Source organism: Benincasa hispida, chromosome 5 (assembly GCF_027475165.1).
Source record: "Benincasa hispida cultivar pf3 chromosome 5, pf3_genome.v1.1, whole genome shotgun sequence".
Classification (NCBI taxonomy): domain Eukaryota; kingdom Viridiplantae; phylum Streptophyta; class Magnoliopsida; order Cucurbitales; family Cucurbitaceae; genus Benincasa; species Benincasa hispida.
In genome coordinates, this window is record NC_143482.1 from 27,251,664 (window position 1) to 27,263,972 (window position 12,309).

The following is a 12,309-nucleotide window of genomic DNA, read 5'->3' on the forward strand; positions in this document are numbered from 1 at the left end:
ATTACTATTAATTTTAACTTAAATATAAATATAATATTTAGACTTGAGTTTTTCCTAAGGTATATTCCATGTATATATCATGGACATCTAAGAAAAAATATTATGAATATTATAATAATAAATAGATATCCATTGCTTAGTGTCTCAAAACCATGTGTCACCTTTTACATTGTCTATCTTGTAATTATTTATGTTTAGTGTCCATGTGAATTCACAAATATTTAATATAAAAGTATTCATTTATTTTTATTTTAGTTGATTAAATAATTAATTATTATAACAATAAATTAAATCATGCTAAATTTAGTTGATGACTACATCAATAAGTCTCTTGCATTTAAGGAAGTGATTATTTAACTTTGATTTCTATATACTAAATTGGTAAATTAAATATATATATAAATACAAACATGACAAATCCCAAATATTCAATATTCGTACCCATCCAAACGGACCTTTAAAAAATTTTCTGCTCGACAAGTAAATCCTATGGGTTTGAGCGCCGCTTTTAAGTAGAGCCTCTAAATTGTATCCAAACAAAAACTTTTCCTGTAAAAACTACCTTTAACAATCATAAAAAGCACTTTTGCCATTGTTCCAATACTCCCAACCAACGATCTACATCGTAGTTGATGTTCTCTAGGCTTTTTGAAAAATTGATTCACTTCAAATACACACGTTAAGAATGAGACGATCTTACATACAAACAAAATATACTGTATTTTCTCAGTAACATAAAATTATATCCAATTTATTGAATAAACATTTATGTAACTTTACAATGAATGACTGGAATGATCTTTGTACCCTTTATTTAAAATCTAACTGAAGTGTATCATCTAACCCAGAAAACAATAAGCACAACGAAAACAAATGAAAGAGACAGCACAACTGAAAACAAACTACAAATACAAGCTGTTTACTTACATTTTCATGGTAAGTCATGAAAGACCTTCTCCAAGAAATTTTTGAATCTTGTGCCATACAAATGAGGTTCTACAACCGATATCGAAAGAGGGTCGAATCTTAAGGACTTGTACGCATGCTCTAGCTTCTTCTTCACATTGTACTCCTGCAGTATATCTATAATCCCCATGTAAAGAACTACGTCGTAAACCTCAAAAAGTTCTACTTCAGCAGACCCTGACTGAGCCTCACGAAGTTTGTGACTAGCTTGAGCAGGCATATTTACTCCCAACTGCACACGAAATCTGCATGCATATATAACAAGAAACTCGAAGTTAATTATATGCTACGCTGTAACTAGTAAAACAAAATTCCCATCCTGCAAAACTGTTTACGTTGCCTTAATCTATATTAGACCCTTTTTCTAAAAAAAATAATAATAATAAACAGAACTAAATTTGAATACTTTTGGTGAATTTTATTTTTAATTAATCTGCCAATTTATCTATTTCTATTTCGAGTACTATTATCTCTTCATTTGCTTTTTACATTGGTTTCTTGCCATAAGTATATCAAAGGCAGTCTTGATAATGAATGGTTTCTCAATTTGTTTTTAAGCATTTTCAAGACACTATTATATTGTTCAATATGTTGAGGAGGTGGTAGGCATTTTCAAGACATGACATTTCTAATATACTGTTCAAAATGTTGAGGTGGTAGGATGCCATTGATAAAACCTAGTTAATATTTTTTTTCTTTTTTGAAACAGAAACGAACTTTTCATTGATATAATGAAAAGAGACCAAGTCTCAAGATACAAAGATCAAAATATAATGAAACGTTGTAAGCATAGAAATCTTGAAGACTAGGGATCAATGGGTGCACCTGAACATCTCAACTAGGTTGATACGCCCATATCACCCTCATCATATTGTGTTACAAAATTCAGCTATTCAAACTAGAAACCAAATAGCATTTGTCATAGTTACACTAAGATATAAAATTGTTCCAGTTAAGACAAATATCCTGGATAGAGTAATCTACCAAAAAAAAAAAAAAAAAACAAAACTTTGTCTAAGAACACCAAGAAGAAGCTAACAGGCGAGCTGAACCAAATCGATTTGACCAATCAGTAGCCTTGTGGAAACTCGTTGATTTGGTTCAAACCAAATTTCTAAAATTAAGGCTTTGACGGCATTTGACCATAGTAGTTGGACCTTCGGAGATAAAATTGGCCTGGCCAATAATTGATAGATGTTAAAGATTGCCTGCCCAAATACCCAATGTAGATTGAAATATGAGAAAGCTTTCCCCAATGTAGATTGATTTCATTCCCCAACATAGGCATAGTCAATCTTGATTAGTAAATATGACCAAGTTAGACTCGGAGCCACTGGGTGTAGAATTTGGATTATGAATCCTTGTCTAATCTTGGGCTTGGGTTGTTACAAATGGTATTAGAGCGAAACCTCTCCCAATAAGATGAGGTTTGGAGACGAACCAAGGTAGAAGCTGGTAGGCATCTAATGCTCGAGTTTAGAATAGGTATATGAATAAACTAAGATCTCATCTGAATGAGAGTGATATGAGGATATAAAAGTATGGTTAAGAAACGCTTAGAAAAATAGATAGCTATTACTTGTAGCAACAAGATACACCTTCCTTTTTTATAACTCAACTATAGGAACTTCAAAGTTAAGCATGCTTAGCTTGGAGCAATTCTATGCTAGGTGATATCTCGAGATTTTTCCTAGAAAACTTGTGAGTGAGGACAAACCATGCTAAAAAAATTTGTATTGATTTATGGGAATAGTCTTCACCTTTAAAAGATGTTCAAGACAAGGATGACTTTATCAAGTCGTGAGGATGCAAGGAAATGTCAGGGCCATTAGATTTTGAATCCAAATTTTGAATCCTGAGCTGGTGTGTTATAAGACCAATACCTAAAAGTAATGTTTGACTAAAGATAGGCAAAATGTAGACCTCATTTGATAATGTTTTGTATCTTTTTTCTATTTTTAAATAGTACTCTTAATAGTACAATATTTTCTTATTTTCTAATCTATATTTAAAATCATGGTAAAAATCAAAAGCAAAATTTGAGAAGTACAAAGAAAGTGAAGCTATTTAAAGAAACTAACATATATATATAGGAACATGTTTGATTTTTGAAAACAGAAAGCCAAGGAGAAAATTGTTTTCGGACAGAACCAAGTGAAAAGTGAAAACAGACCTCGCTGTGCCAGGCAGTAATACATCAACTTCTCTGTCACCGAATGTGTCTGTCTTCAATGGTCTTCCTCTGATGTGAGGACCTGGAGCAGTGGTTACAGAGCTAGGTTCATGTGTTACAAGTATTAGGCCCTTTGGAGGAATCGTTGGCTCACTTTCTGAAGATTCACCTGCTGGAAGGAGGTCATGAGGAAAAACGTATCGAATGGTTAAACTATATTGTAAAAGACATTTCCATATACTACCAAAAGGAACGTGGTAGGCATCAGTTTTCTCAGCTTTGAACTACAAAAGTAGAGGCAACGTCAGGAGTCATGAATCAATACCGAAAACCATGTAAACATGGAGCAACTCGTTTAAAGAAAGGAAATATATCTAGCTCCCTACACACACAAACACACAAAATAAGTAAATAAACTCCCCCATCCAACTCTGCCTAACACCAAAAGTCCACCCTCAACATAGCAATAGCAGAAGAAGAGGAAAAATAAAACATCTTTCTCGAGAGGAAAGAAAACAAACGGTAACTAAAAGGAAGAAAGTCAAAAGAACAAATGGTAACTAAAAGGAAGAAAGTCAAAAGATCCCTGAAACATACTGTAATGGAAGACAAGATCCTCATAGTGCTATACTGCTATGTACCTTTATTTCAGTGTGACTAAGGAGAATTCCTATAGCGCCATAGGTATTTTTAATTTATTCTCTATTGGGGACAAATTTTCCTTCGTTAATTTATGAATAAACAATTTTTTTTGGTAACTGAGGTTTCCTTGAGCAATGAAAGAAAGTACAAGGGCATAAAAAAATGCCCACAAAAGTAGACAACTGTAACTACAAAAATAGTTTCCAATCAAAAGAATATAACCAAGCTAATAATTACAAAAATCCTGAATAATAAATGTCAACAAAGAATAGTATTAAAAAAAAAAGAAAAAGAAAAAAGAACAAATGTCCACAAAGATGCATTAAACCTAGATCCTTACCCAACTTCCTCACATGAACTCTCAATATCTCTAAAGATCCTCACATGTTCCTGAATATTTGTGGGAAGATCTAGTCCTCATGGCTTCCTATCTCATATATCGGATGCCTTCCAAAATTCTGGATTTTAAAACACCTACTGAACACTCTACGCTATTTTTTCCTACTGTCTGCTCGTACTCTTATTATCGCTTAAAAGTTTTTGATGAACTGTTTATGTTCATATTCCTAGTTTTTCTCGATCTAATTATTCTCTGATTAAAAAAGGGTATAGGTGTTTTGACCCCCTCAACAAAAAATCCTTGACAAAATAAGTCGATTGAAACAACTTCTCTCAAAGAGATATGAATTCAAAGACTTGAGACATCTAAGATACTTCCTCGGAATGGAAGGAGTAAGATCTAGTAAAGGGATTTCTATCACTCAATGGAAATACACTTTAAATCTCTTAAAAGAAACAGAGTTGAGTGGTTGCAAACCAGTTGATATGTTTATGGATGCAAACTCAAAGCTTGGAGTTAATTCCGAAGATGAAACAGTATCATCGACTAGTTGGAAAGTTAATATACTTGACTTACACTCAACCTGACATCACCCTTGCTGTTAGCAATGGTAAGTCAATTCTTGAACAGACCCTCTAAAGAACTGGACATAAGTCAATTCTTGAACAGACCCTCTAAAGAACTGGACATATGGAAGTTGTGTTTAGGATATTGAGATATTTGAAGCATGATCTAGAAAGGGCCTTATATTAAAAAAGAAGACTGCAAATTGTTCTCTAGAAGTTTACACCAATGCAGATTGGGTTGAATCTCCTATTGACCGCAAGTCAACCTTAGGATATTCTTTTTATGTATAGGGAAACCTAGTAACCTGACACAACAAGATGATATAACTAAATTTAGAACGAATGATACTAGTAACCTGAACCAGCTGTCATGCCAAAAAGAAATTCTAGAACCATTGCCAAGATTAAAGGATGAAAACTTACTAGAAATAATAAGTGTTAAATCACCCATCAATTTAGAAACTTCTTTTTTTTTTTTTTTTGGTGTGACAGTAAATTTAGTTATATCAATACTTTAATATCCCCCAACACTCAACGGAAATAACTTTAAAGCACAACCATCAATGAAAAATGTTGTTTCCATTTCAAAAAAAGAAAAAAAATAAGTTCCACAATAACCAAAACGGCATTCAGATCACAATAGTGTCCATTAACGTCAATGATGAAAAAATTAATAGAAACTGAACAAATTCATAAAGTATTATGTCAAGGTAGAAGAAACTTACCATCATCATGGAGTAAATTTTCAGAATTTTGAACTGTAGCAGGAGGTTCCAACAAAGCCTTCAGTTTCTCAGGAGCTCGAAAATGCACTCCTAGCAGTAGACTATAGTCAATTATGTGCAGAGACTCCAAAAACATGCAATCGAGGGAAATTTGTCTGGCAAAGAAAAAGAAATGAAAAGAAGAATTAAATAATGGTTTCGTATATGTGGGCATGTTGCATTGACATCCAACCCACTCTCTGTGAATATTATGTCCATCTGGAGAGAAATAAGCTAAATATCATTTTGTCCATATTTCATTTTGTCCTCGGTGTTTTCAAAGTTTTACTTTTGTCTCACAATCAACCATTGGAAGAATACAATTTTGTCCTTGGTGTTTTTAAACTCCTGCAAGAAACTGTTTCAAACAGATCTCCAAAACTTGCACTCCCAAAGGTGATCCAGGTTTTCTTCCACCTTTTGACAAAGGATGCAACAAAAAGGACCCATTGACGAAGGCATCTTTCTCAAAACCCTATCTACATATTCACACGACCAAGCAAAACTTGCCAAGAGGACCATAATTCCTCTCTTAACCACTCCACCTCTAAAAACTCTATTGTTCCTCTCCCCAAGATCCTAAGGCAAATCAAACCAGCGAACCATCCACATAACTGACCGTTTTCACTAAAGGTGTTGGTTGTAAATAAGTTAATTAGCAATAAAATCATCAATGATTTTATGTTATTCTCATTATAATCCTTGCCTTTTATGTATTGAGCCTTTTATGTTTGAAATGATTTTATTTCATTCACATTATAATGAACTATCCTATGGAATAAAGAACGTCCAAACCCAAACACCAAAGAAAAGGTCTAGGAAAAGGGCAACAAATCTGCCACCGAGGGGTTCCTCGTCAAGAACAAATGATACAAGTGAGGGAAATGATGAAAGAGGATCAAAATTCCAGAGAAATAATTCTACTTAAAACTCCCACCACAAGAAAGAAAACAGAAAAGATTCCCAACTGCAATCATACAGTCAAAAAAAGAGAAGTTCCAAATTTTAATTTTTTGTCATTCTTTTTGGACTTGTATGGTTAAAGTTTCTCAACTTCATCATAGTTTTAATTTCTTAAAAATTAGAGATTATTTAATTCATTCAGTTACTTAATAGGTTATCTAGAGTTCTTAAAGACAATATTCATTGACCGAAGTGCTATCTATAGAGATTTACTTCTAAGAGAAGGAAATTACTTGAAAAGGGATTGTCGCAACAATTTGTCCATATGGAATTCATATGACAAATCGAGATCCTTTAATGTTATACCATCTTTAGATTTATCTCCATGAGTATATCTCCCGAGGGTTGAGCCCTTCAGATCATAACGACGGTGAATTCTTAATTCTGTGCAGAACATGTTTCCCATGACCACAAAGCGTACCTGATGAGAAAAAGACAGAAAGAAGATGGAGTGACTAGAGGTGAAAACCGACATGTTTAGTAGAAAAGAAGATAAGGCCATATAGCAGACAGTAAATACCTTACTCCGACCATTAATTGTTATGCGATGGAGACCAAAAAATTTTGTTATGAGAGTATTTTCATGTGCTTTTACATGATCATAATATTTAGGAAGCATTTTGAGCAAAACCTGCAGAAACGAAATAGATTGTTAGTGAGGTTCTGACATGTTTTCGTAATATTATGTTTGCTCAAGAGAAAAGACTCCATTGCTCAATGTGTATCTTTCTGATAAGACACTTTTATGTTTTTCATTGTTCATAGTAGGTCTAAAAACTTGTATTTTTTTTTTTTTTTTTAAAGAAACACATGCTTTCATTGAGAAAAAATGAAAGAATATAGGGACATACCAAAAAAAATTAAGCCCACAAAACACCCTAGAGAAAGGGTTTTCAACTAAGTAAAATAATGCCTAGAGAATAATTACATTTGAAACTGAAACTCAAAGAGAAACATGAAACCTCACCAAAGACCAAACCTAACTAGAGTTTCTCTCCACACCACGAAACACTTTGTTGTTCCTCTCTCCCTAAAGATCCCACAATAAAATGCACACCCCCACAAACCAAAGTAAATGATCTTTCTCTTTAAAAGGCAGATAGAGGAGGAACTCCCAAATCATTGAAGGAACATCCCTCTAATAAGCAAGCACAAAATCAAACTCCTGAAAGAAGCCATTCCACACATATCTTGCATGCTGACACTCCCTGAGAAGGTGATCCACGTTTTCCTCCATGTTCCGTCAAAAGATACATCACAAAGGACTCATTAACAAAGGCATCTTTCTCAAAAGCCTATCCGTCATGTTCACACGATCAAGCAAAACTTACTATAAAAAGAACTTAACTTTCTTAGAAATCGTAATCCTCCATAAAACGTCAAAGACCGACTCAACAGCGGGAAAGAGATCCAATAAAATCCCAAGGAAAGACTTACAAGAGAAGCCCTTCGTAGGGGAAAGGCTCCAAACATGACATCATTTCTCCCAAACCTAAAGTCGAAATCCCCATCAAAGAGAGAAGAGAGGCCACCTTCGCCATTTCCCGATTGGAGAAAGACCAACGGAAACCAAAAAGAGAAAGAAACCGAATTCCCTGATCAAACCAAAAAATCCGACACCCGACAATTTTTCAAGGAGGAAAAATGATACAACCGAGGAAAAGTTGAAGGGAGGGGTCTATCCTCTTTTTGTACTTTGAGCATTAGACTCATTTTATTATTTTAATGAAAAGTCTTGTTTCCGTTTAATCTCTCTATATATATATTGAACAACCAATTCTATAGCCACCTTTATGAAAATGTTTATCTTTCCAACTTAATTTTGTTGTAATATTCTAAGTTCGTTTGTATTGTTTTCGTTTCAATGTATTTTGAACATTAACCTCTTTTCATTATTTTAATGAAAAATTCAGTTTTCTTTTCCCAAAAAAAAAAACATAATTGAATTTTTTAAGAAAAACCACTAAAGATAGGAATGAGGTATTAGAATTCACTAACTAATAAAGTCAAGCCAGGGATCTTTAGTTTAATGCCTTCAAACCTTCAACTCAGATTTCTTCAGAGTCTTGATCACAAATCTATCATCTTGAGAAAGATAAAAGATACTTCCACTTTTCCCGGGCGACGAGAGCTCCCTTAGACCATTATCGCCACATAAGGACATCATATACTCTGCTGCATTTAGTTTGAACATCTCTCTCAAATTCCTAACATTATGCAAAAAAAATAATCATAACAAATGGAGGTTCTAAGTTGTGATCATTATTTGAATCAAGAAGAACATGAAAGTACATTATGGAGTGCAAATGAGTATGATAATATAATAATACAAAATAAATTTGTGAAAATGAAAGATATAAACAAATTAATCACAGTGATTTAATAATAAAAAAAAATAAAAGAATAATATAAAGGAGAAAGAGAGAGATATTTAGATAATGATACAACGTCTTGGACAAATCTTTCATCTATAGCCCTTCAAACCTTGGATATAACCCTTGCCACAGGCCTAACTTGAGTGTGGACAGCCTGACATCTCCTAAATAAATACCCTTGTTAAATTTGAATGATTTTGAAACTCTCCTGTACTCTCTTATCTCTCCTCCTATCTCTTCCTATTCCATCAATGGAAAGTGTTGCTTCCATTTTTTTTTCAGAAAAAAAATGCCAAGATCCTTTGTGGGCACTCATTTGACGAGTGAGATTGTTGACAACACCTAAAACACTTTTCCAAAGTAGGATGGTTATAAGGATTAGAATTTCTTTTAAAAGTAGTACCTTCATCAACCTCATTAGATAATTCACCCATCAGCCTAAGCTTTTGGGTCAATCGATGATTTAAGATGGTATTAGAGCCATTGATTTTTTTAACCCTAGCCACAGTCACCAGACTAACCCTCTTCCACTAACAAGCCTTCCCGGGATCTGGTACGTACTTTGACATTCGACCCAACCAGCCACCGACCCTGTCCAGTTGCCATCTCCATCAAATTTTCTTTTGCACCCCCAAATCTGTTGATCAAGTACCTCGTGCTCAGATCCATCCGTCCATCTGTGAAACAGATTAGTATCTCATGCTCAAATTCGTTCGTCCGTCCGACGATCCAGATTTGTTTGACCATTTTCGCTCGCCCTTCATCCTCCAACTCACACATTTATCGTGGAGCTCTGTTCGTTGGTGCTCTCGTCTGAATCTGCCCAATTTCTTGTCTGGATCGTCCAGAGTTGATCAGTTTGCAAAGGTTTATTGTCCACCTTTATCCCGTCAAGCAACCACCGTCAACGGCCATCCACCCCTATTATTGATCAGTCCACAATCGCGCACTCATCTCTCTTCCTTTTTCCCATCTGTGTTCGACTTGAGGCAGGTAATGTAGAACCAAATGAAAGAGTTTTATTCAAATGATCAAAATCCAATCAATGTGGTCAAACGGGGCACCTTTCTAACGGTTGCTCTTACAGAAAGAACCTCACAATTAAAAAACATGAGGATGAAGAAGATGAGTACTACTCTAAGGAAGATATCAATGTGGCCCAACCAGGTGAGGGAGATACACTATCTGGTGTGATCCAAAAGGTCCTCTTGACTCTGGTAATTGATACAAATCCACAAAGACACGCGTTGTTTACAACCCGTTGTACCATCAATGGAAGGTGTGCAACATTATTATTGACAGTGGTAGTTCGGAGAATATGGTATCTAAGAAACTTGTACACCGCCTTAAACTGAAAGTTGACCCCCATCCAAGCCCCTATAAAGTGGGATGGATTAAAAAGGGGGGAGAGGTTGTAGTTAATGAAATTTGTACGATTCCATTGTCAATTAGAACACATTACAAAGATCAAATCGTATGCGATGTCCTAGACATGGACGCTTGTCACATTCTACTTGGAAGACCATGGCAATATGACAATCATATCGAACACAATGGTAATGCCAACACCTATGAGTTTGAATGGATGGGTAAAAAAGGTGATCCTTGTATCTATTGATTCGAAAACTCCTATAAGCAAAAATGCCATCAAGGAGAAGCATAGGGCAAACTTATTCTCTATTGTGCCTTCCCAACAAGCTTGGACAAGTGCAAATACTTTTACACTAGCTTTATTTATCCATGACAAACCCGAGGCTTTATTACCAATCCCTGTAGACAGCAAGGTGCAAAACCTTTTAGATAAGTTTCCTTCCATTACCAAGGCCCCAAATGAACTACCTCCACTCCAAGACATCCAACACAACATAGACTTCATTCCCGAATCTTCTTTACAACACTTGCCCCACTATCAAATGAGCCCTAGTGAGTATCAAGCCCTACAAGCTATCATCCAAGATCTTTTACAAAAGAAGCATATCCAACCTAACCTCAGCCCTTGTGCTGTCCCAGCCCTTATAGCCCCCAAGAAAGATGGTAGTTGGGGCTTATCATAGATAGCCTTGCAGTCAATAGGAAAACAATCAAATATAGATTTCCAATCCCAAGAATTTCGAACCTACTTGACCAACTAGCCGGTGCAAAGGTGTTTTCCACAGTGGATCTACATAATGCATACCACCAAATAAGAATTTGGCCGGGAGATGAGTGGAAAACTGCGTTCAAAACTAACCAAGGGTTGTTCGAGAGGCTTGTAATGCCCTTCAAGCTATCAAACGCTCCTAGCACCTTTATGAGACTTGTGAACCAAATTTTTTACCTTGCATGAACAAATTTGTGATCATTTACTTTGATGACATCCTAATTTATAGCAAGACTGTCAATGACCACCTTCCACACCTTCAGGAAGTATTTTCTATCCTTGAATCTAATACTTTGTACATCAATCCTAAGAAACGTGTCTTCTTATGCAGAAAGATTAAATTTCTTGGCTTCATCATTGAACAAGGTGTGCAAGCAAATCCTCCAGTCAAAGAGTGGCCAATACCTACATTTGACAAAGAGGTTCAATCCTTCCTTGGTTTAGCATCTTTTTGCTGCAAATTTATAAAGAATTTTAGTTCTATAGCTGCCCCTTTTAACTCATTGTTTAAAGAAAGGTAAAGTTGCATGGTCAACATTAGATAGTTTCAATGCTTTAAAAGACAGGCTAGCCAATCCACCTGTTTTAGCCCTTCCAAATTTTACAAAAATATTTGAAGTAGCTGTAGATGCAAGCACTATTGGCATTGGGGCTGTCCTTTCCCAAGAATCTCATCCTTTAGAATTTTTTAGTAAAAAGTTAAGTGAAGTTAGACAAAAGTGGTCCACCTATGAACAAGAACTTTATGCATTGGTAGAGCCCTCCATTAATGGGAACATTATCTTATAGGTAAGGAATTTGTTTTAATAACCGATCATTATTCTTTAAATTTCCTACATTCTAAAAGAAAAAAAAAAAAAAAAAACCAAATGCATGCTAGATGGATTTCTTTTATACAAAAATTTGATTGTCATTAAGCATATCTCCGAAATCACTAACAAGGTGGCTGACGCCTTAAGTAGAAAATCATCCCTCCTTACTATGCTTAAGAGTAATATTATTTCCTTTGACCGCCTACCAAATTGTTATGAAAGTGACCTTGATTTCCATGATATTTGGCAAAATGTTTCTCAAACTCTCCTAAGGAATACCATTCTTTGGATGGATTTCTATTTTGTGGTAATAGATTATGCATCCCACAAGGATCTTTACGAGAGGCCATCATCATGGAAGCCCATTTGGGCTACTTAGCAGCCCATTTAGGCCGTGATAAAACCTATGAACTCTTGTCACCCTTTTTCTTGGCCTCAACTTCGGAAAGATGTAAACAACTTAGTCAAAAGATGTTTCACTTGTCAAATCTCCAAAGGTAACACTCAAAACACAGGTTTGTATACTACTCTCCCAATTATTACTAACATTTGGGAAGATTTGTCAATG

The 12,309-nt window shown here is 35.1% G+C and overlaps 1 protein-coding gene across 27 annotated transcripts in view; it reads right to left on the reverse strand.

Annotated features, from left to right (window-relative positions):
• Window positions 1-721: 721 nt before the first annotated feature.
• The window catches only part of LOC120077484 (phosphatidylinositol 4-phosphate 5-kinase 7-like), a 45,161-nt gene continuing 33,573 nt past the window's right edge, over window positions 722-12,309 (reverse strand). For 16 of the 27 annotated variants that reach the window (XM_039031374.2, XM_090313931.1, XM_090313929.1 and 13 more), the window contains 6 exons: window positions 8,456-8,621; window positions 6,935-7,045; window positions 6,648-6,835; window positions 5,413-5,567; window positions 3,140-3,311; window positions 722-1,211 (listed from right to left, as the gene is read on the reverse strand). In XM_039031374.2, the coding sequence (XP_038887302.1) occupies window positions 932-1,211; window positions 3,140-3,311; window positions 5,413-5,567; window positions 6,648-6,835; window positions 6,935-7,045; window positions 8,456-8,621 (1,072 nt within the window). In that variant the 3' untranslated portion in view covers window positions 722-931. Of the gene's footprint in view, window positions 1,212-3,139; window positions 3,424-5,412; window positions 5,568-6,647; window positions 6,836-6,934; window positions 7,046-8,455; window positions 8,622-12,309 lie in introns of those variants that run through there. The other 11 variants (XM_090313937.1, XM_090313936.1, XM_090313939.1 and 8 more) reach the window with 2 other exon arrangements.